This window comes from Notechis scutatus, chromosome 8 (assembly GCF_049901735.1).
Source record: "Notechis scutatus isolate UNSWTSFEM ecotype Mainland chromosome 8, rNotScu1.2, whole genome shotgun sequence".
Taxonomy (NCBI): domain Eukaryota; kingdom Metazoa; phylum Chordata; class Lepidosauria; order Squamata; family Elapidae; genus Notechis; species Notechis scutatus.
Window position 1 is genome coordinate 1,829,973 of NC_142016.1, and position 24,242 is coordinate 1,854,214.

At 49.8% G+C, this 24,242-nt stretch overlaps 1 protein-coding gene across 2 annotated transcripts; it reads right to left on the reverse strand.

Moving 5' to 3' along the window:
• Window positions 1-9,896: 9,896 nt before the first annotated feature.
• Window positions 9,897-22,920, reverse strand: ZBTB8B (zinc finger and BTB domain containing 8B). Of its 2 annotated transcripts, none has more exons than XM_026673717.2 (4): window positions 22,391-22,920; window positions 19,581-20,559; window positions 11,574-11,752; window positions 9,897-10,763 (listed from the first exon to the last, which is right to left on the reverse strand). In XM_026673717.2, exons 2-4 carry the CDS (start codon window positions 20,527-20,529, stop codon window positions 10,464-10,466), a joined length of 1,428 nt encoding a protein of 475 aa, XP_026529502.2. In that variant the 5' UTR covers window positions 20,530-20,559; window positions 22,391-22,920; the 3' UTR covers window positions 9,897-10,463. The 2 variants fall into 2 exon arrangements, with proteins under 2 accessions (XP_026529502.2, XP_087826593.1); XM_087970467.1 differs by having other exon boundaries at window positions 22,387-22,920.
• Between the last annotated feature and the right edge of the window lie 1,322 nt (window positions 22,921-24,242).

A 24,242-nucleotide genomic window follows, 5' to 3' on the forward strand; every position in this document is an offset into this window, starting at 1 on the left:
CTGGACTTACCAGCATGTTGGCTGGGGAATTCTGGGAGTTGGAGTCCTTGCATCTTTGCCTTTGTTATTTTTAGTTACTGTAACACAGGAGTTCCAAAAATTGGCAACTTTAAGAGTTGTGGACTTCAACTCCCAGAATTCTCCAGCCTGGTTATTGAATAACCAGGAACTAATAATAAGAACTAAACAATGTCAGATCTGCTTAGAATGGGAAACCACCACAGTTGTGGCTAAACTGGAAATTTCAAACATTCCTCAAGAAGGAAAGTCACCCAGTTTCAGTAAAAATGATAATTTCACCAAAAGCTATTTTGGATGCACATGGGAAGCACCAGGAGGTGAGCTTGACTTCGGAACTTTAGCCCCAGCCTGCCCTGCCTACTTTTGAAGACTCGGACTTCAAGATTTATGAAAGTTTTCAGTGGATGTCAAGGAACTTGCTTTAGTTTCCATTCAATAAGCTCCGGTGATACAAAGGCAGAAATTAAGGAAGAATTTTGCCACATTAAATCTCATAAAGATTTAAATTTTGTAGTCACAGAGGAAACCAAGTAAAACAGCTTTCTTAAAAAAAATCAGTTTAAAGATTTAAAGATTACTACTCATTGAAAACAAAATAAACTTTTGAGAGGCTGAAGCTTACTTCAAAGTATTTGTATTCTGCAGTCAATGGGACTTCCCAGCAGGGGAGACCATTGACACCTCCCAAGTAAAGAAATAGTTTTGAAATGAGATTGGATTATATTAGCTCAAACAGCTTCTTGGGCTCATAGAAAAATAATCAAAATTATATTAGGAATAAGCCTGTTTCCATTATTTTTAAGCATTGCTTATCAAAATGCCATTTTTAAAATTAACTTTCATTGTAAAGTTTCACAGAAATATAATGAAACTTAGCATTTACAGGATGAAAGGAACACACAGATGGTGTGTCCTCACAGGGAAGGCAAAGACAACACAATTTCATGAAACACAAATGGGAGAACAAAATAATTCGCTTAGGTTTGGCCAGAATGGGAATGTTGATTAGAATTCTCTCCTCTTTCTCCCCTTATATAAATAAGCTTCATTCTCTGCTCTCAAGAAAATTCCTGAAACCAGATTGAATTGTCTGATGCAAACAAGAGTCCTTAAACCCCCAAAGAGCTCTTCAAACTTGGCAAGTTTAAGACTTGTGGACTTCAACTCCCAGAATTCCTCCTCCAGTCATGTTAGCTCAGGAATTCTGGGAGTTGAAGTGCACAAATCTTAAACTTGCCAAGTTTGAAGACCCTTGCACTATCACCAAGAAAGCTGCAGCGTTGTGTCAATTAATCACCAAATTTGTGTTGAGTATGGGCCATCTTGACTTTTTCCCCCAAGCCACAATAACAATCGCATTTAGACCAGGGGTGGGATTCAAATTTTTTAACAACTGGTTCTGTGGGTGTGGCTTAGTTGGTGGGCGTGGTCAACTCAATATCACTCACATCGAGACGTGCATCTCCTTGCCTGGCCTCTCATGACTGGGGGGATGCTGCAACAGTCGTAAGTGTGAAAAATGGTCATAAGTCACTTTTTCAGTGCCATTGTAACTTTGAATGGTCACTCCACACAAGCAAAGTACCAGCAAAGGAGGGGGGAAAACCTCCAGAGAAGTTCCAGAGACAGGAAGTCTAGTCCTGCCAAGAATGTAATAAGGATTAAGGGAGAGGCAGTTTCTGTAAGCAACACCAGAATGTTTCCTTCCTGCCTTCCTTACAGGATTAGCCCAGTAATTTCTTCTAACAACCGGTTCTCCGAACTGCTTAGAATGTTAACAACCGCTTCTAGCGAATAGGTGCAAACTGGTAGAATCCCACCCGATTTAGACTTATATACTCTCTAAGCAATTTCCAGAGTCATCAAATTGCCCCCACAATCTGGGTCCTCATTTTACTGACCTTAGAAGGAGGGAAGGCTGAGTCAACCTTGAGCTGGGTAGGATGGAACTGCTGGCAGTCAGCTGAATCAGCTTGCAATATTGCACTCTGACCACTGCAGAAGACCACAATCCAGATGGATTAACTGTCTCACCTGTCAATCCTTCCCTTCAGAAAATCAACATGATGTTCGCTGCCCTCTCTCAATGCTTCATACTATTCCTCATCGTTGCCGGTCTCCTGGCTTCCTCCAAGGAGCAAAGCCTAATCTACTTTACGTACCTCCAGGCTGCCTCCTGCACGGTGAACAGAACTTTAGTATTTATATCAGGTCCACTGAGGACAATTTGCACCTTCTGACTCCTGAGCCAGAAACGGCATCATCATCCAGAGGCCATGGCAGAAAAAAATATATAACGCTCGGCTGAGATGGGTTTATAACACAATTGGGTCCAGGCAGGGCCATGAGCCCAAGTGTGGACGGAGCCTAGACAGCTGCAGTGCTGAGTTGGTGAGAGGTAGTTCAGCACACTTGGGGGGAATCCAGATTGTGGGTGTGGCGTTCGGAAAAGACTGAGCTGAAGTCTTCACTCCGGTCCGTGTTTCCAGCGGGAACACGGACCGTTCCTATTGGCTGATGCCGTTTGACAGCCGGCTATAAAAGGGAGCTGTCAAACGGCATCAGCTGTTGTCTGCCAGCTGGCTGCCTTGTTAGCGCGGCAGCCGCGGCAACCCTTTATTGTTACAATAAAGTAAAAGCTGAAGTTCGCTCCATGTTTGCCTCAGGTTATTCCGTCGCTCCACAACACTGGCGACGAAGGTGGGATCCCTAAAAGAGGCAACCGGCCAAAGAATCACTGAGCGAAGTCACTACAAAAAGAGTCACTACCGAACTGAATGTCACTTTAAGAGCTACTGTCACTATTCGCGAGCGCGAATTTCAACTTTCCTCGAAAGATCCGGCACCGCTGAGTCGAGATGACTTCGAACCCTGCATTCCCGCCTTTCAGACCGACAGCGGAAACATGGGAATCCTACAGAAACCGATTTGACTGTTTCCTAGATGCCATAGACCTTGCTGACATTTCCGACCATAGGAAAAAGTCCTACTTTTAAAGTTTTTGTGGAGCCACAGTGTTTGACACTGCTACGGCATTATTGGCTCCACATTCAATTAAGACTGTTCCATGGGAAGAATTGCAGGAAATTCTTTCCAACCACTATTCCTCTAAGCCATCCCAAATTGGCAGGCGTCATGCTTTTAGGAGACGGATTCAGGCTGAGGGAGAGACTATTAGTGGGTACATGGCTGCCCTACAAACAGCTGCCTTGCATTGTGGGTTTAGAGACTATCTGGAAGACCAACTAGTTTGTGGAGTCAGGGATTTAAGGCTACAAAGGCGTCTATTGGCTAAAAGGGATTTAACCCTTAAATTAGCAATTGAAGAGTCTCAAGCTGCTGAACTATCAGCACTTTCAGCAGCAGAAATTCAGGGAAATCCAATTAGCCAGGGCAGCTCGGCCATCCATTACGATGAAGCCTCCTCAGAAGAAGGCTATGAAGAAACTAATGATGTAAATCACCTCAGGCAGCAAAAAACCAGTCAAGGGAAAAACGGGCCAAACCCCAATCTACCTCCACGGCATCAGCCCATTTGTCTAAGCTGTGGGGAAACCACCTCAGGGCATCCTGCAAGTTCAGGAATGCCATTTGTCTAAAATGCCAAAGGAAGGGTCATTTAGCCAGGATCTGTCAAGCAGGAAAGACTTTTGCCCAAAAGCCTCAGACAACCCAACATTTCCAAAAACAAGTTGAAGACTGTTCTACCTGCTATCAAGCCAAGCTGACTAACAAAGGCTCTAACAAAAATAGTGTTTTTGTTTCTATAGAAGGAAAACCTTGCAGGATGGAGGTTGACACAGGCTCAGCACTGTCCATCATCTCAGGGAGCACCTTGAAACAACTACTTCCCAGAATGGCTAAGAAGAAGCTTCACGGCTGCCAGTTAACCCTACGCGACTACCAAGGCAGGACCATCCCAGTCATCGGAAAAGGCAAGTTTTTTGTACAATTTCAAAATTTTAAAGGTCACTTGCCTTTAGTGGTAATGGATGGTGCCCTCCCTAGCCTGTTGGGGTTAGACTGGTTCCCTGGCCTTGGCCTTCATATAAGTGGAATCCACTCTATTACAAATCCTGAAGTGGACACCTTGTTTAATGACTATGCTGATGTGTTCAGCGAGGAGCTGGGCTGTTATTCAGGAACCCCAATATCTTTCAACTTGGACCCTCAGGCAGTACCAATCCATTTAAAGCCTCGAAGGGTACCTTTTGCAATCCGCCCCAAATTAGACATGGAGCTTGACAAATTAATTAAACAAGGTGCATTAGAGCCTGTGGACTTCGCAAAATGGGAAACCCCAATAGTGACAACCCTGAAGAAAGACGGGAGCATAAGAATCTGCGCGGATTACAAGACGTCATTGAACAAATATTTACAAATCAGCGCCTATCCAGTCCCTGTTATCCAGCACCTACTACATTCTTTTGAGCCAGGAACCATTTTCGCTAAATTAGACATGTCACAGGCCTATCAACAGTTCCCTGTTGATGACACAGCCGCTGAACTACAAACTATTGTAACGCACAGGGGCGCTTTCAAATGTAGGCGCCTCCAATTTGGCGTAAGTGTAGCCCCAGGAATTTTCCAATCCTTAATGGAAAGACTTCTTAAAGGATTACTGGGCGTAATTCCGTATTTTGATGACATTTTAATATCTGCCCCTGACAAGCCTCAGTTACTGCAAAGAGTCAGAGGAGTCCTCGATCGTTTCAGACAGCATGGTCTTAAGTTAAAGAAAGACAAGTGCACTATTGCCACCCCACAAGTAGAATTTTTGGGATACAGAATTGACGCCTCTGGTATTCACCCAATCGAATCCAAAGTAAGGGCTATTCACGAGGCACCCACGCCAACTAACAAAACTGAGCTCCAGGCCTTTTTAGGACTTCTTAACTTTTATACTTCATTTTTGCCTCATAAAGCTTCTGTTGCAGAGCCTCTGCACAGACTCTTGGACAAGCAATCCCCCTGGCACTGGGGACCTAGGGAAGCCAATGCCTTCCATGCTGTCAAATCATTACTTACTTCCAATGCTGTCCTGATACAATTTAATGAACATTTACCTTTAGTTTTAGCAGCAGATGCTTCTCCTTTTGGCATAGGTGCTGTTTTAAGTCATAGACTGCCTAACGGTTCTGAGGCACCCATTGCCTTTTTCTCCAGAACTTTTCCCCCAGCTGAGCGCAACTACAGCCAAATTGACAAGGAGGCTTTGGCTGCAGTTGCTTCTGTCAAAAAATTCCATGAGTTTCTATATGGACACTATTTCGAGTTGATCACGGATCACAAGCCTCTGTTAGGCCTTCTGTCTGGCGAGAGACAAACTCCTCAGATTTTGTCTCCAAGAATGAACAGGTGGACCTTATTTCTGGCTGCCTATTCCTATACACTGGTTCATTGACCTGGCAAGAGTCTATGCCACGCTGATGCTCTTAGTCACTGCCCCCTGCCTGTTCCTGTGGAAGATCCTGCACCAACTAATGCTGTTTTCCAGATCAACAACCTCAAACTCCCCATCACTGCCCTCAATATCGCTGCCCACTCTTCCAGGGACAAGGTAATTGCCCCAGTTCTTGACTGGGTGGGAAGGGGGTGGCCAGCAATTCCTTATGCCCCCAAATTCATGCCTTTCAAAATTCGCCAGCAAGAACTATCTTCTTTGCAAGGCTGTTTACTTTGGGGAACGAGGGTAGTTATCCCTTTCAAGTTGCAAGACTCAGTTTTAAAGGTCCTGCATGAGGGCCACCCCGGCATTGTCAGGATGAAGGCCCTGGCTCGCAATTATGTATGGTGGCCAGGCATGGATGCTCAGATTACAAGTTGGGTGAATGCTTGTCAGCCATGCCAAGCTACCAGACCTGCTCCACCCACATCCACTCCAGGCAGGTGGGAAGATTCTGTGGCCCCTTGGTCCCAGGTGCATATTCATCTGGCTGGCACCGTTCATGGGCGTACATTCCTGGTGATGGTTGATTCTTTTTCTAAATGGGTAGAACTGACCTTGATGACCACCACAACTTCAGAAGCTGTCACTAAGGCTCTATCAAGGATATTTGCTACCCATGGCCTCCCTGACACCATCGTGTCTGATAGTGGCCCCCCGTTTACTTCCTATGAGTTTGAGGTCTTCCTAGCCAACCTAGGAATAAGGCACGCACTTACAGCTCCTTTTCATCCTGCCAGTAATGGCCTGGCTGAAAGGGCAGTCAGATCAGTTAAGGAGGCCCTGGCAAGGTTTGGGCCTATAGATTGGCACTCTAGGCTCGCTAAGTACCTCCTGACCCAGCACACAACTCCCTGTGCCACCACTAATAGGTCTCCGGCTGAACTTCTCATGGGTAGACGTCTGAGGACCACCCTAGACAGACTACATACGAATTATGCCCCAGTCACACCCCTAGGGTCAAAAAGCCAGGCAAGGGAGTTCGCTGAGAATGACCAGGTCTATGCCCGGAACTATGCGGGACACCCTTTGTGGATGCCTGGGCAAATTGTGGTGGTAACTGGTCCTAAGTCTTACAGGGTCCAACTGCAAGACAGGCGCATCTGGCGCCGCCATATCGATCAGCTTAGAAGGCGTTGGAGTGTGCCTGCAGATGGCCCTCAAGACGTTCCTGCAACAGAGAAACCGCCGGCGCCCAAAGAAACTTCCCTCGGATCATACAGGAACGCAAGCCTACCTGAACAGCCATCTGTCCCTCGCCCAGAAATGCCTGAAGCCGAGATGCCAGCTTCGTCGGCACCAGAAGTCGCCCAGCAAGCAGAAAAGTTCCTTCCAGCAGCAGCTTCGTCAGGACTTAGAAGATCTGGCCGCCTGCGCAAGCGCCCAAGTTATCTGAAGGACTATGCATGCTCCGTTCTGGGGGAAAGGAGTGTGGCGTTTGGAAAAGACTGAGCTGAAGTCTTCACTCCAGTCCGTGTTTCCAGCAGGAACACGGACCGTTCCTATTGGCTGATGCCGTTTGACAGCCGGCTTTAAAAGGGAGCTGTCAAACAGCATCAGCTGTTGTCCGCCAGCTGGCTGCCTTGTTAACGCGGCAGCCGCGGCAACCCTTTATTGTTACAATAAAGTAAAAGCTGAAGTTCGCTCCATGTTTGCCTCAGGTTATTCCGCCGGTCCACAACAGTGGGATGCACAGGTACCCCAATTCCTTGGAACCTGACAACGCAAAGGCAAAGGGAGGGGAAATAAAACAAGTCAAAGTAGCAGCTACACAAAGCAGCGGGGCTGATTGTGCGCTCACATACTCTATTTTGAACTTTTTCAATAATCATCTTGGGGATGAGCACTTGGGAAGCGCAGGAGCAGAGGAGGGACAATTCCATTTTTAAAGAGCAAGGATACAGCAAGCGTGGGTTTTTTAGCCAGCTTTTACAGAGGGTGTGATTGGGGCCAATTTTGGCTTCCGTGTCTTAGGGAGAACTAGAAACCAGGACTTTCTGCTCCTCCTACTACTATGGATTGCACTAATGTGCCAGATTAATCTCCGCAATTTCTAGTCAGTACAGCCGGTGGGAGGTAGTCCAACACACTGGAAAGGACACCAGGTGTACTTAACATCTGGGGAACCCCCTTGGGAGACGGGGGGAGAGGCTGCTTAGAACAGTGGTTGCCAACCAGTGGGCCGGAGACCACTGGTGGTCTGCAAGAAAATTTTGATGGTCCGCAAAGAAATGTCACCCCCAAAGCAATTAATCCAGGCTGTGCAGGAAGAAGGCTGTGCCGCCCACATGGCCCACGGGAACACAAGGCTTGCGCTGCTTGCATTGCGAACAACACGAGGTAGTGAGGGGACAGGGGAAAGGTGGGAGGGGGGGGAACTTGCCCCACTTGCCTTGCCTGGCCACTGGGCTGCTTCTTTTTGCTCCTTTCTTCTTCTGCTTTTGGCTGCACGCAAGGAAAGGAGTAAAAGTCTTTCTTTTTCTCCCTCAAACTCCGCCAGAAATGAGTCTTTGAGACCGTCCAAGAGGCTGCGCCGGCAAAGACTCATTTCTGGCAGAGTTTAGGGAGAGAGAAAGAAAGACTTCTGCTGCTTCTGCTGCTTTCCTTGCATGAAGCCAAAAGTCTCTCTCTCTCTCTCTCTCTGAGAACGGAGCTGGAAATGGCATCCTGCGATCCCAAATAAAGAATGATCGATCGGTAGGAAAACGGGGTGGGGGATTTTCCTGCAGACTTTTTGGGGGATTTTCCCAGAGTCTGAATACAGAAGCTACAATCCACTACATATGATTTTACACTTTTTATTTTATTTTACACTTTATTGGCTTCTTTTGGTAGCTTTGTTCTGTTATATCCAATGTGTTTTGATAGTTCCCCAGCTTGTTTAAATAACCTCTAGAAAATCAATCTGAGGACATACATTGAGTAATTTCACATTCTATAGGAAACCAAGTCCCTAGTGTACATCATCGACAGGAATAAAGCAAAATTTAAACTGTATATTTTTAAAACATGGAATATACTCAAGACAAACTTGTAAGACGATACAAACACAGAAACCATCACAACTCACCCATATTACCATGTATCTGTGCAACGAGAGGCACACACCCTGGAGGGAAATGTCCATGGAGATTCTTAGTCATCCAGGTCACGGTTGTCCCAGAGGTGCTTTTCTTAAGAGGCAACTGGACTTTCTGGATTTTCTTTGAAGATGTTTCAATTCTCACCCAAAAAGGTTCTTCAGCTCTGCTCCGTTAAGAAGCTTCTTCTTAAGTGAAACGTCTTCAAAGAAAAACCAGAAAGTCCAGCTGCCTCTTGAAAAAGCACCTTTGGGACATCCTGGAGGGAAGTGGGGCAGTAAACTAAAGAATTGTGGTTCATTGTTGACTCAGTGTTCACAATAAAGTCACCACCAGAAAGGGGATCCTTCAAGGGTCCCCCCCGGTCAGGTCCACAATGCGGACATTCCCGGAAATCTTCACAGCGTTTCCTTTGCAATGCACAAATGCAAAATGGACTTCTATTAACCTTGACCCGACAGGCTGATTTCAGGCTCTTTGCTGAGGCGTGCCAGAGGTCCCAGCTCAGCCGCCAATGAAGATGCTGGAGCTCTACTCCCCACCTCTGGCTCCGGAGTACCATCAGCTTCCCTCTCACATCTCTTCCTAGAGGTATGAACTATCCGGAGTCATCAATTCAGCTGGTTGTTTTAAGGGCCCTGGTCAACAAGCAGTACATCCTCTGTACTGCCAGCCACACCACCCATCGGCTTTGGGTCCAATAATTGAAGGCAGCTGCTGATACCAAGCCAGTCAGGCAGCAAAATATCTGGGTGTTTCAATTGGAGATGCTCCGCCATCAGCAAGTCCTGCCATGGACACACCGCTCAAGACAAAAGTGCCCCTTCGGTTTGAGCAGGAAGCACATCCGTGCCCGATGCATGGCAATCCCCAAGGTTGTTTCTCCAGTGATTTGTAAACTTTTTATCTGCCCCTGGCTTAAGGCAGAACAGAAGCGTCCATTTAAGTTGCTGTTAAAAATATCTAAAAATTAGGATTCCATTGTGGCAGTTCTTCTTCGATTCAAACTTCAAACTGGTGATGAAGTTTCCACTTTGTGCATGGACAGAATCATGTTCTACATTTCTAAGTTAGAATTAAAGATCAGAACAAGGGAGGGAGGGAGGGAGGGAGGGAGGGAGGGAGGGAGGAAGGAAGGAAGGAAGGAAGGAAGGAAGGAAGGAAGGAAGGAAGGAAGGAAAGGAAGGAAGGAAAGGAAGGAAGGAAGGAAGGAAGGAAGGAAGGAAGGAAAGGAAAGGAAAGGAAAGGAAAGGAAAGGAAAGGAAAGGAAAGGAAAGGAAAGGAAAGGAAAGGAAGGAAGGAAGGAAGGAAGGAAGGAAGGAAGGAAGGAGGGAAGGAAGGAAGGAGGAAGGAAGGAAGGAAGGAAGGAAGGAAAGGAAAGGAAAGGAAAGGAAAGGAAAGGAAAGGAAAGGAAAGGAAGGAAAGGAAGGAAGGAAGGAAGGAAGGAAAGGAAGGAAGGAAGGAAAGGAAAGGAAAGGAAAGGAAAGGAAAGGAAAGGAAAGGAAGGAAGGAAGGAAGGAAGGAAGGAAGGAAGGAAGGAAAGCTTGTCCCCTCAAATCTTTTCTGGATCCTCAAGGAAAAAAGCAGCAGCAGGAGGAAAGGGAGCAGAGAAGAAGCCAGCTGCAAAAGGCACCCAACTTCTGGAAAGTGCAGCTGGGAGCCCTCTTATTCCCACTTTTGAACCTGGAATCTTTTCCAAATAAGTTGTGCACAGCACCAGACAGACCATTGAAAAAGACATTTCGGAATGACAAAATCCACCTGTGGTCTCCAAAAGAGAATTACATCCACTTATATCAAAAGAACACAACTTCATGCAGTTCTAGGTAACTGTGTTGGTCGACTCATCCATAATAAGGAAAAGGGATTCCCAACCAGGCCCCAGCCCCTCCCTCCCCCCTCCCCCCCCTGCACTGCTACATCAGTGCTTCTTCACGGAGGCCCCGCTTATGGTCGGGGTTGGCCTCATCCTCAGGCGGATCATTTTCATCCCCGGATTCAACGTAGATGGGCCAGTCGTTGTCCGGGTCGTTCCTTTCCGGCCCCTCGGAGGAAGGCTCCACGAGGCTGAGGTTGATGGGCCCCGAATCCTCGTGCGTGGTAGTGACGCACGTGCAGCTGTCACACAGGCCAAAGCGACGCAAGCCCTGGGTCAGGCTGCTGGTGAACGTTCGCCGGCATCCTTTGCAGATGATGGGCTTGTTAGACTGATGGACCTGGGGAGCCAAGAATCAAGCAGGGCGGTCAGCCACAGAGGGGCAGGCGTGGCCAGGAGGGCCCTTGCACAACTTTGGATTGCACACTGGTTAGGCCCATTCCTGGACCAACATGCCCATCTCAGGTCCCCTCCCGTCTGCACCGGCGTCATGCGCTCTACACGGGGATGCCCACAAAGAGCCTTCAGAAGCTTCCGTTAGTTCAGAATGCAGCAGCCCAGACCAGCCTGGACTCGTGCATCGGTCACCGTCACCTCCTTTGCAGGAGCCACACTGGCTGCCAACCTGCTTCTGGTCTGATTAAGGTGCTGGGGGTCACTGGGGCCAGGCAGCTTGAAGGATCCCCTCTTCCATCCACCCGGCCCACCCAGACAGGAAGGCAGGGCACGTGACCAGATTGTCAGGCTGAGGCCACCAAAGAAGGCCCTCTCGGGGGTGACCCCCTCCTTAAGGACCATCCTTCCCCCAGATTGGCCCCCACCCTTCTGCATGGAGATGGAGCAATCAAGGGGTTGGCCTAATTATGCTGCTGCTGCCATGGGAGGCGGAGGGCAGGAGGGAGAATGGGTTGTATATGTTGATGTTGTGAGCTGCCCAGGGTCCCCTTTGTGTCAGTTGGGCGGCCATTTAGATTTTACAGTGAACAAACCACATGGCTGATGCCCCAAACTCCGTGTCTCGTCTGTGCTGGTCCGAGTCATGCCCAGCCTTTTCCCCAAAAACCTCCCCAACTCCCACAAGTGGACTGTCAGTTGCAATGGGAACACGGCTTCCCCCAGGTGGGTGGGTGCAGCCCGACATGCCACTTACACTCAACGCATGGCTCCGGAGGTGCTCCTGGCGCGTGAAGCGCTTGCCGCAGACTTCGCAGGGGTACGGCCTCTCTCCGGTATGCGAACGGATGTGGCGCTTCAGGATGCCCTTCTGCTTCGCTGTGTAGGGGCAAAAGGGGCACTTGTGCAGCTTGATGGGCACCACCAGGACATCACCTTGGGGGAGGGGAGGAAACAGCGTTTGGGACTGTTTCAAAGGGAGGTGCGTGTGTGTGTGTGTTCCAAAAGAGGGGATTTAAAAACAGCGGTGCAAATATTTGGGAGAGGGAAGAGAATTCCATTGCTCTCTCTGCTCGCTATTAAGACCATTTTAAAAAAAATATATGCGAACATCCCTTGTGGCAGCTGGCACAATGCTGCGACCCAGAAATGAGTGGAAGCAGCCCAGGAAAGCACGGTTCCCTTGGCACAATGTTGCGTTTCAGAAGGAAGGAGGTCTGGACCACACACATTTAAAGAACAGCAATGGGATGGGTGCCTTAAAAGGGGGAAAGGGGCAGCGAGGCCATTTCTGGAAGCGTCCCTAAGCAGGATACGCTTGGCTTGGAGGCCGGGGAGGAGGGCGCTTCTGAACTCTCCCTCACCCTAATGCCAGGGCTTTTCCTCAGGAACCCACTGGGCCTTTTTCTACAGGGAATCCCTGACATACAACTTTAATGGAGCCCAGAATTTCTGTTGTAAGTCATGACAACCTGATTTTACCACCATTTTTTGTGGCAGCTCTAAAGTGAAGGTGGTGCTTTTTGCCAGATACCATTTGTAAAGGCTGGAAAGTGGCATCAAAAATTGTAAATCATGATCACAGATTTGAGTGTAACGTGGCCATGTGCACGCTCCACTGTCAGAACCCCAGAACCAGATCATAAATGTGTTGTATCTTCCCTCTGCCACATGAAGCTCTGAAAACCAATTCAGCTTCTGCTCTAAGGAGAGGCCAAACATTTCACACACCGGGCTGGCACCTGCCTTGGCAGACAGACGCAGGAGGGCACAAGGCCTGACACGGCCACCAGCAAGCTGAGAGTAACAAACCTGGGGGCAAAGTGAACCAGGAGCAAATCTGAATAAGAAACTAAGAACAGGAAATGACAAGCATGTGTACTCTGCATGGGACCCTCCTGGCTGCCTGGTTCTGGGCCCCACTAGAAATAAGGTTTCAGGCAGGTTTCAAGAAGGGGAGCATAAACAAAAAGCACTGGAGAAAAAGTGCAGGAAGTGGAAAAGTAGAGGGGACCGATAGGATACCTGAAAAGGAGGAGACAGATTAGCCTTCGGAGGCAGACCGGACAGAAACTCCACCAGAAGGCCCTTAATTGTAAAGCCATTTTCACAGAACCTGAAAGTACATTTCTCCCCCCATCCTAACTGTGCCACCTCATAGGAAAAAGAGAAGTTTGATGGAGTCATGAGATGCTGTTTAATTTACTAAATAAGTACCGTATTTTTCAGAGTGTAGGATGCACTTTTTTCACCTCCAAAAGAAAGGTCTGTTGTTGCCCACTCTTTGGCCCCACCCTTCAGCCTCCCAGAAATTTGCCTCCTTGCAGCGAACAGCAAACAATCTGTTTCAGCTTCAGCACAGCCTGATTAGCACAAGCAGCTGATTGTTGGTTAGATCGGCCTCCCAACGATCAGCTGTTCCGGGCTGCAGGGATTGCCATCACCTATTGTCGCCTCTGTGCACCCCATTTTTGACCTCCACATGCTCCGTTTTTGGCCTGCTGCAGGCGGTGGGGATCAGAATGGGCGGAAAATGGGACGCGCTGAGGCCAAAAATGGGGCACGTGGAGGGAGCAATAGGCGATGGCGATCCCTGCAGCCTGGAACAGCTGATTGTTGGGAGGCCGATCTAACTGACAACCAGGTGCTTGTGCTAATCAGGCTGTGCTGAAGCTGAGCAGGCTGTCTGCTATTTACAGCAAGGAGACAAATTGCTGGGAGGCAGATTTTTTTTTTCTAGTTTTCCTGCCCCAAAGCTAGGTGAATCTTATACTAGGAGCGTTTTATACTCCGAAAAATATGATAAGTAAAAAAATTAATGGATGTTCCTCCCCCTCAAGTAGAGGATGGGCAGCCACGTGTCACAAATGCTGTCAGGTGGATCCTGCACTGAGCAAGAGGGTGGACTTGCTGACCTCAAAGAGTCTCTTCCAACTCTGGCCCATTCTCTTCTGCCTTCCACCTATCCAGGCTTGCCTTATTTTGGCCCGGTGCGGCACATGTAGCCCAGGGCTGAGCTCATGTGCACTTCCAGCCTTTTGGAGCCATTCTTCCCCACAGCAACTCACAGAAAGCCATTAATGGCACACGAGCGACCTAAGGTAGCCGCAGTACAAAGACACGCCCCCAATTACCTGATTTTAGCTCCAGGGAAAACGCTCCGAAGCCTGCTGGGAAGGCTGCTTCCCTTTACAAATTGGCCAGATTCACGTTCTGTGATGATGATGTACAGCCAGGTGAGGAGGGGGGCGGGGGAGGGGACACCTGGGCTGCTACAGGGCTGCAGCCTGTTGAGAACTGGGCCACGGAAGTGACGGGCAGGCCTGCAGAACTTCACCTGAGCATCATCTGCAGGATTTAGGTTGCAGGTGTGTGAAAGCACTTCCACTTGCCAATGAACACACTGAAGCCACAGCCACCGCCACGGATCCGTGGAACCAAAAAGGTTGGGGACCATGTACAGTGTGTATTCTTTTTAGATATGCCATAACTATAACTTACAACCGTTCGTTTAGTGACCGTTCGAGGGACAATGGCACTGAAAAAAGTGACATGACCATTTTTCACACTCAAATTTCGGATGCTGGGCAACTGGCATGTATTCATGAAGGCTGCAGTATCCCATAAAATCCCTTTTATGACCTTCGGACGAGCAACTTCCATGGAGAAACAAGATTCACTCAACCACCATGTTACTAACTTAACTGCAGCAATACACTTAGCAACCGGGGCAAGGAAAGTCGTAAAATGAGGCGAACTCCCTTAACAACTGTCTTGCTTAGCAACAGAAATTTTGGGCTCAATTGTGCTCGTAAGTCGAGGACTACGTGCAACTTTAAGTTATCCTATATTTTCAATGCTACTTTTCGCCCTAATATTAGGGTCCCAGCTCTTCTCCTACGCACCCCAACCTTGGCCACTTCAAGCTGTGTGGGGGATTCTGGGAGCTTAAAATGGCTTAAAATGGATTCGGGGGGGATACCAAAGCAGGCCGGAGTGGGGGACCCCCCAACAACAACAGGGGAGAGGAAACTCAGGGCAAAGGAAAGGCCGAGAGAAGCTCCTTCAGGGGCCTTTTTCTGGGGAGGAAATGTGAGCGAAGCCCCAGCAAGCCAGCAGAGAGAGAAAGCCCATGGCAGCCGGTCCCTTGGCCCCCAAAGGCCCCCAGCCTCCTAAAAAAAGGACCAGCAGTAGAGTTGGCAATCATTCATCTGCTTCAGGGCTGTCCAACTCGCGGCCGGTAGGCCAGCTGTGTCACATGCTGGCCACACCCACGGCCGGTTTAGTGAAGGGAAAAAAGTCCTGATTAGTGGTGGGATTCAAACATTTTTTACTACTGGTTTTGTGGGCGTGGCAGGGGAAGGATATATTGTGAAATCCCCCTTCCCTCCCCACCCCACTAGCCTGCTTTCCAGCTCCGTTCTCCTGTGCAGGGCAACCAAAGCAAACCCAGCCGATCAGCTGGGGCGCGACGGGAGGCAGAGAAGAGATGGGGTTGGAGGGGCCAGTCCGAAGTGGGATTTGCCGGTTCTCCAAACTACTCAAAATGTCCTCTACCAGTTCTCCAGAACCGGTCAGAAGTGGCTGAATCCCATCTCTGGTCCCGATACGTCATGTGACACCGCTGTGACGGTGTGAGTATGACATCCCTGGTCTATTTGGTTTCGTTACAGTCCATCTCTCCTCAGGTCAACTCTGGACAGCTTACAAGGCTAACAATAAAACGATGAAAAATAAATATTCCTATTAACAGTAAAAATGACAATTAAAAAGATGGGGAAGAAGGGAGAAGGATGCACAGTGGGGGGGTGGAGCTGGCATCTTCTCTTAATCCTTCCACCTTCCTTGTGATGCACCTGGGATGGGGGGAGGCTTCAGGCCAGTGGTGGGGTTCCAATTTTTTGACTACCGGTTCTGTGGGTGTGGCTTGGTGGGCGTGGCAGGGGAAATCTCCAGTCAGAGGTGGGATTGGCCGGTTCTCCAAACTACACAAAATTTCCACTACCGGTCAGAACCTGCTGAAGACCCACCTCTGCTCCAGGCCCTTACAGAAGGACAGGAGGGTAGAAGCAGCCATAATTCTTTGAAGCAGATAAAGGACAGAGACTGAGAGACCAAGTTGTGAATCAAACAGAGTTTCTTTATCTTGGGCATTTTAAGATGCGTGGACTTCAACTCCCAAAATTCCCCAGCCAGCAGGTTCACAAATCTTAAAGTTTCATAAACATTGGCCTTGAGTTGAGGACTACTTATTTTCATGGTTCTAAAGGCACTGAACAAGTGGGAATCTCAAAATATCTAAAGATCCCCTGATACAGAATAACAGAATTGGAAGGGACTTTGGAGCTTGTTCTGACCAAGGCTTCCTGAGACCGCAATTAAGCACATGCTTAGTTAAAACAACTCTTGTTTTATTTCAAAGCTGGGAATTATGTTCATTCACAGCCTGTAATGAGTCCCAAACAGTCTCTTGAGATAAGCACCCACCTTTCTCTCCTTTGAATTGCTGCCAACAACAAAAGTGCCAAATGAATATAAAAACCAACTAAAGTACAAAGTCGACACAGAGCTTCAAGGATTGATCTGAACAGAACGAATGTCTTTGCTTCCTGCAAAGGTTCCTGTCCCTTTGCTCCTCCTTTATGTCTTATGGGAGGGTCAATCGCCTCCAAGCCTTACTCCTGAGTTGCCCCTTTTGTCTCAGCTGTTCTTGGCTTCTGGCAACTCTGCGCACACGTGCACTGGGAACAGGCTCCCCTGGTTCCTCTGCCTCGCTGCTGCCAGACTCTGGAGCAGCACCCCACTCCCAGGTAGTCCTGGCCCCATCCCTGCAGACTCCTGGACTGGTCCCCGTTCTTCTCCACTGCCCGATTCTGCTGCCGTCTGCACCGGTTGCTGGCGAATCACAACAGAGGTCCATTTCAATCCCCTGCCCATGGCAGGAGACCCTGAAACCATTTTGACAAATAGCTGTCCAGTCTCTTCTTGAAAACCTTCAGTGAAGGAGCACTTACAACTTCTGGAGACAGAAGACAGTCTACTGATTGAGCGTTCTCACCGTCAGGAAATTTCTCCTTAGTTCTAGGTTGACTCACTCTTTTGTAAGTTTCCATCCGTTGCTTTTTGCCCTCAGGTCTTTGGAGTACAGGCTAACGCCGCCCCCCCCGCCCCCTTCTCTGTGACAGCCCCTCAAATATTGGAAGACTGCTATCATGTCACCCCCAATCCATATTAATGTGCACGCCATTTCTTCTTCTCTAACACTTAGCTATCTTTGGATTTGTTCAAATGAAGGGCAGTTTCCATTAGGCTAAAACCAGCAAAGCCACAGAAGATAAATACAGTACAAGGATCAGGACTAATCTGATCAACACAGTTAAAGCTCACCGGTCTAATCTGATCAACATAATCAGATTAGACCGGTGAGCTTTAACTGTGTTAAAGTCCCTTATAACAGGTATATTTAATCTTTCTTGGATTATTCTTCTTTGGTGTCATTCATGTTTCATATACAGTTTTAGAGAACAAACTTTTAAAAGGTACTATGATAACAGATTAACGGATTTGGAAGGGATCTTGTAGGTCATCTAGTCCAACCCCTCGCCCAAGCAGGAAACCCTACACCATTTCGGACAGATGGCAGTCCGGTCTCTTCTTTAATGCCTCCAATGATGGTGCACCCATAACTTCTGAAGGCCAGCTGCTGGTTGATTGCTTTCACCGTCAGAAATGTCTCATTTCCAGATTGAATCTCTCCTTGATCAGTTTCCATCCATTTTTCCTTGTCTGGCCTTCAGGTGCCTTGGAAAAAGCTTGACCCCCTCCTCCTCTCTGTGGCAGCCCCTCAGATATTGGAACACTGCTCTTATTTCTCCCCAGGTCCTTCTCTTCACTAGACTAGCCAGGCCCAGTTCCTGTAACCCAGGGGTCTTCAAACTTGACAGCTTTAAGACTTGTGGACTTCAACTCCCAGAATCCCTCCTCCAGTCATGTTAGCTCAGGAATTCTAGGAGTTGAAGTCCACAAGTCTTAAACTTGCCAAGTTGGAAGACCCTTGCTGCAACCGTTCTTCATGTTTTAGCCCCCAGTCCCCTCATCATCCTGGTTGCTCTTTGCATCTTTTTTATAGTGTGGTGACCAAAACTGATAAGTCAGTTTCAGCCTTGAAATGAAGGAATTAAACCGATGGAGATTCTCTGTAATCCAGGCCATGGTTGTCCCAAAGGTGGTTTTCCAAGGTGAAGAAGCTTCTTGGATGAGAAGCTAAATGTCTTCAAAGAAAAACCAGAAAGGCCAGTTGCCTCTTTAAAAAGTATCTTTGGGAGAATGAAGCCAAGTTTTATTGCTAGTAGATGGCAACTGAAGCTCAGATGCAAGCATTTCATGGACCAAAGATACAATTTCTGAAATGTGTGGTTTTTAAAAAATCTTTATAGTTTTAAAAATGGCTGCTTGGCGACTTTTCTGCCTATGCTCGAAAGTCCCTTATTCTTCGGCTGAAGAAAATGTTCCCTCGGAGGCGTGAAAGGAGATTTTGTTAGAAAGAACTATCAACCCCATTTAGTCCATGCTGCATGGACTCATGCAAAATATGCATGCTCACAGAGTCCTTTCTAGACTAGATAGATCAGATTTCCCCTGAAGTCATCCACCGGATCTGCATTAAAGGACTGCATTGTCAGCCACCCATGGTCACTTTGGACAATAAGATGGGTGACATACAAATTTAATCAATCACTCAATCAAACCTCTTTCAAAGTCAATATCAAAAAGCACACAACTTCAACGTCCAATTTCAATTTCTGTAAGTTTCAGAATTCCAGAAGATGGACATCCCTTCATCACAAAGGAATATTTACCAGTAGCTTCATCAACAGCTCAACTAGACCTTGTCACTAAGTGGTTTATGGCTACATCCCACAGACAGGCAGTGCCCCACTCAGAATGCCGGAGTCTGCCCTTCCATGCAAGAGGCTTTGCGTCGAGTAGAACCATTTCAAGGTATCCTCAACTGTTTGTGCCTTCTGCATGATCTCTGAACAATTGGAAAGCACTTTTAAACCCAAGACTTATCATAACCGGAGACTGTGGGTTTAGGGCAGTTACAAAAGCAGCAGAATGAATTAATGAATGTTTTCACTTTATGGCATGTAATTCTCCCTTCGTCATAACAGGTGCCCATCGTCTTTGGGCACAAGGAAAATGACGCAGAAGGAAGAATCCCAACACAAATACAGGTATTCCCCAACTTACATCCACAACTGGGGCCAGAATTTCCATTGCTAAGCAAAACACTGCAGCTGTTAAGTGAATCATACAAATATTTATTAAGCAAACCTAGCTTTACTGGAAGCCAGCTGAGAAGCTCACCAAGAACGGTCCCCCGAGACCAGGACACGGCAAGTGCCATAAACACAGGCCTGTTGCCCAGCACCTGAATCACCGATCAGATCACGGTGGGGCTGCTGTGATAGTCGGAAGTGTGAGGATCGGTTGCAAGTCACTTTTTTCAGTGCAGTTGTAACATCAATCATTAAACAAATGGTCATATGTCAAGGACTACCTTTATTAAATACTTGTTGAAGTCTATATCTTTCCAGAAGCTTTAGATTGCGGAATTAAGATTCATTCTTCCTTTCAAAAGCCAGCTATTTTGATGCACTTTATTACCTCAATTCCACACAGGGAAGAAAAACACTGAATTGGAAAACAACCCCCTTGGGGAGAGGGAGGGGGGAGAGAAGCTGCATCATACTCCTCTTACCTGTGTCCTCTCCATACCAGTCGTTGTGAAGGTCCATCATGGAGCTCATGGGCAAGCCGGCATCTTCTGGCCGGCCCTCAAAGCCACGCCCAAAAGGGTGGACCATCTCGTCTTTCCTTTGGGAGGCGCTATTGCGCAGCAAGGCTTCGAGAACCTGCTTCATGTGGTAGCTGCTGCAGGCCAGGTCCATGGCCTGCCCCCCGTGAAGCCCCTCTTCGATCTGCTCGATGGCCAAGGAAGTGGGGTACTGCTGCAGCCGCTCCCCAACTTCCACCTCGTCCACGTCAAACTCAACCTTTGGCTCTATTGCCTTGGGTGCCGAGGAGCCGGTGTCATCTGGAGACTGGCGGCCAGCCGGGTCGCTGGCCAGGAGGTCCAGGTGATGGTGGCAGCTGCTGCCCTCCCCGCAGGGGGGAGGCCCTTGTGGGCAGTCCGGGACGCCATCCTTGTCCTGCAGAGAGGAAGCGGAGGCTGAGCACCGGGCCTTGGCACCGCAGGATGGGCCCTGGCAGGCGGAGCTGGCGGAGCTCCTGCTGTCTGCCTGGTAGAAGGCAGCTTCTCGCTCGATCTTCCTGCAGATGTCCAACGATGACCGGATGTACGTCTTGCAGAAGTTGACCACGTCAGTCATCTGCAAATAGCTGGCGGCGGACATGACCTCAATCACATTTTCCCCACAAAGATCCAGCTTACCTGAATAAAGGAAGTCCAGGATAATGGAGAAGGCCTCCGAGGTCACAATGTCCAGGGAAGCTGTGCTGTGCCGGCCACTGTCCTGAATGTAGTGGATCAACAGAGCTCGGAAGTAGCCGCTGTTGGCAAAGAGAATGTTCTTGTGGGCCTTGAAAATCCTCCCTTCCACTATGATGCTGCAGTCGCAGAAGAAGTCCCTCTTCCGCTGCTCGTTCAGCTCGCCCAGGAGTTTGGCATAGTACGACTGCATCTCCATGGCTCTGCAGCTTGGAGCGGTCAGGGAGCCCTGCAAGGAAAAGGAGGACCAACCGAGGTCAGGCCGCTCCAGGGCCAAGCCAAGGCCACCTCCAGCGTGCACCGGAACTTTGGCAGCCCTTCTTGGAGGGCTTCGAAGGGCTGTGGATGGAGAAGCCGCAGTGGGAACCCTACGTCACCAGGAGCCTCTTTCCTCTCTCGGTTCCGTACTCTGTCTAGTCCAGGTTTTCTCAGCTTCGGCCATTTTAAGATGCGTGAACTTCAATTCCCAGGATACCCAAGCATCGACTGCTGGCCGTGGAATTCTGGGAGTTGACGTTTATACATCTCAAAATGGCCCAGGCTGAGAAACACTCACCGGGTTTATCACACCTGGATGGCTGTGGCTGCAAGGCAGGCATCGAGTTGACTTAGGAGTTCCCACCCAAACTTTGGCTTATTTCTGGGCAACCCAATAACTGGATGCAGAAACTCCTTTAGCTCCTGGCGGGAGCCAAGAAGAAACAAGAATTCCCCTCCCCTCCCTCCTCCTGCTTCCACCTTCTTGCCTTCTCCTTCTGCTCCTATGGGGTCGCCTGCAAAATGATTCTTTCCTAGACCAAGTGGGAGACTTCCCAGGATTGTCCCTTTCACACACACACACACACACACCCCAAAAAACCTCCATGGGTGACCAGCCAGTCCTAGGAACAAAAACCTCCAACACTGCCAGAAAGAAAAAGACACACATCCCAACACCTGGAGCCTGGCAATCCCATCCTTCTTCTGTTATCCTTGTAAGATTTTCACTTCCCATTTTCACTTTCAGAACCTCCCTCCCTCTCTCCAAGCAGCTGCAGGCTGGCTATTTCTCCTCCAACTGGGTTTCTTTTCCTGACTAACCGCCAGGGTTTCCCACTTTTCTCTCTGCAACAACAAGAACGGTGCCAGATGAAAGGGGTCCGAGCCCCAACATCTCATGGCACCGGTTTTGCAGGCAAAGAAGATAGGGCAATTCAGCCCCCCTTCCGGGCCTCGGCTGGCCCCCCTTGCTGTAATATTATAGCCACACAGATGATGGTTTCCTCCTCCAGGTTAGAAGTCCTTGGATTCCTTCTGCCTGGACTTGGAAGCAAAAGCTGCCATGGGACCAGGGAGCCCCACGGAGCCCACTCCTCTCAAAGGGCAGAATTGGTGAGTCTTTCACAAACACCCCCAAACAGCAGGGCAGATGCTTAGCCCTTTGTCTAAAGAAGCCATTCAGCACTGAGTCCTTCCCATTCATTTGGGTTAGGGGCACAACAGGATTTAGACCTTCAGCACTGGACATTTACAGTCAAGGCTACGCCACAAGTTCAGAGGAATGAAGGGCCTGTGGAGACGCAGCAGCTCTTCCTAGGTGCAGAACTGCTGGGGAGACAGCTTTTGGCGCCCCTGCTTCAAACCATGGTCTAACGAACCATGGTTTCTTCAATAAACCTGCATTCGTCCCACCAACCCCGGCCTGATGCTCTCGGAGCTTTACTGAACATCATCAGTCCGAGGGCTGCGCAGTGGCACCGCAGCCTCTGCCCTGCCCGGGGCTCATCATCCGCGGACCTTGCAAGCCACGAAGGGCCGGGAGGGGGAGGTTCGGCCCCGGTGGCTGGAAGGCAGCCAGGGGACCCTGAGCCCGGCCTGCAGCGGAGCGGCCAGGAGCGCGGCGGGGCCGAAGCCAAAGAGGCGCTTCCCTCCCGACGCGCCCCTCGCGGACCTGCCGGGAGACGGACGCCCAGCCGCGCCGCCCGCTGCCTTCCTTCGGCGCTGCCCCGCCTCCCCGCCAAGCGCAGCGCGGGGCCCCTGAAAGGTCCTCTAGCCCGACCCCGCACGAGGAGAATACCTACCGCCGTCCCAGCGATGCTGCGCCCGCAAGTGAGAGGGGCAGGCCGGCCTGCAGGAGGGGGTCACCCGGCCCGGCAGCCTCCGGAGGGAGGGAGGGAGCCGCCCCGTGCTGCTGGCCCCGAGTCGCCCTCCTGGCCGGCCGAGCAGCGCGGCCTCACCTGCCTCGCCCCGCCGCGGCTGCTGCGGCTGCTGCTTGCCTGCCGCCCCCCGCAGGCGCTCCCAGGCGGGCACGCGCGCGCAGAGGCGCAAGGCAGGGGCGCCGGCAGCCAGCCCGGGGGAAGGGGCCGCCGCCGCCGCCCACCCTGCTCGGCGCCAATCGCCCGCGGAGCCCCGGGACTCGCCGTCTCCTCGGCCGGGGCTGGAGTGGCGCCGGGGGACGGAGAAAGGCTGGCCTTTGAGGAGGCGGCGAGGAGGGTAGGAGGGGAGTCCGGTGGGGCGGGGCTTCTCCGAGCGACACTCCGCCTTCATCGCAGCGGCTCAGCAAATTGAAGAAGGTGGACCTCCAAGGCGTCAGGCTGGCCCGGGAACTCTGGGAGTTGAAGTCCAGGTGTCTTAAAAGTCGCTGCAGTTTCAGGACCTCCGGCTTCAAGGGGGACGCTTCTTGCCTCAGAGACCTTTGGCACGCCAGGCTGTAGGAAATGCTCGTTAACTCGCTCTGGGATTAAACAAAGGGTCCCCAAACTTGGCCCCTTTAAGTTCGTGGACTTCAACTCCCAGAATTCTCCAGCCAGCATAGATGGGAGTTGAAGTCCACAAGTCTTAAAGGGGCCAAGTTTGGGGACCCCTGGGTTAAGCCAAAGGCAGTGGGGCAGCCCTTCAAGGACCCTCCTGGTCTTGGCTTCCAGGTGCCATTCAAGGTGCTGGTTGTTACCTTGAAGGCCCTTCAGAGCTCAGGATGGACTTACTTACAGCACCATCTCCCCCACGGGGGCCTACCTGTAGAGGCAGGTCTGTCAGGAGAGCCACATGGTAGGTGCCACCTGTAAGAGAGGCCCCCTGGCCCGACCCTGGAGGGCCTTTTCAGCTGTGGCGCCCACCCATTGGAACATGCCCCCCAAACCCGCTGGCCTTGGCAAGGCATAACCCAGGGGTCCCCAAACATGGCCACTTTCAAGACTTGTGGACTTCAACTCCCAGAATAGGGCCTCTGGCTTGAACAGGGGTTGGACTAGAGGACCTCCAAGGTCCCTTCCAACCCTATGATCATATACTCTTTATCAACTATGCTGGCTGGAGAATTCTGGGGAGTGAAGTCCATAAGCCTTAAAGTGGCCAAGTTTGGAGACCTCTGGATTAAAGCTTATAATGCTGGCTGGGGAATTCTGGGAATTGAAGCAGTGGTGGGATTCAATTTTTTTTACTACTGGTTCTATGGGCATGGCTTGGGGGGCATGGCAGGGGAAGGATACTGTAAAATCTCCAGTCAGAGGTGATATTTGCCGGTTCTCCGAACTACTCAAAATTTCCACTACCGGTTCTCCAGAACTGGTCAGAACCAGCTGATTCATCACCTTTACCAATTTGATCTTCAACAACCCCATCTATCGTGTGGTGGGCTGCAAATTTTTTAACAACCGATTCTCTGGCTGGGTAGGCATGGCCAGTTGGTCATGTGACTGGATGGGTGATGTCACTCATCACACTCAGCCCAGTGGTGGGATTCAATTTTTTAAACTACCAGTTCTGTGGGTGTGACTTGGGGGGCGTGGCAGGGGAAGGATACTGTAAAATCTCCAGTCAGAGGTGGTATTGGCCGGTTCTCTGAACTACTCAAAATTTCCACTACCGGTTCTCCAGAACTGGTCAGAACCTGCTGAATGCCACCTCTGACCCAGCCCCACCTCCCAGCCACTC

Excerpts from the sequence above, each read along its gene's own strand:
- ZBTB8B (XM_026673717.2), bottom strand. The coding sequence starts at position 20,529 with ATGGAGATGCAGTCGTACTATGCCAAACTCCTGGGCGAGCTGAACGAG. Across the intron at positions 11,753-19,580 it reads CTGGTATGGAGAGGACACAG|GTGATGTCCTGGTGGTGCCC; the intron begins GTAAGAGGAGTA and ends CCCTCCCCCAAG. Across the intron at positions 10,764-11,573 it reads TCCGGAGCCATGCGTTGAGT|GTCCATCAGTCTAACAAGCC; the intron begins GTAAGTGGCATG and ends TTGGCTCCCCAG.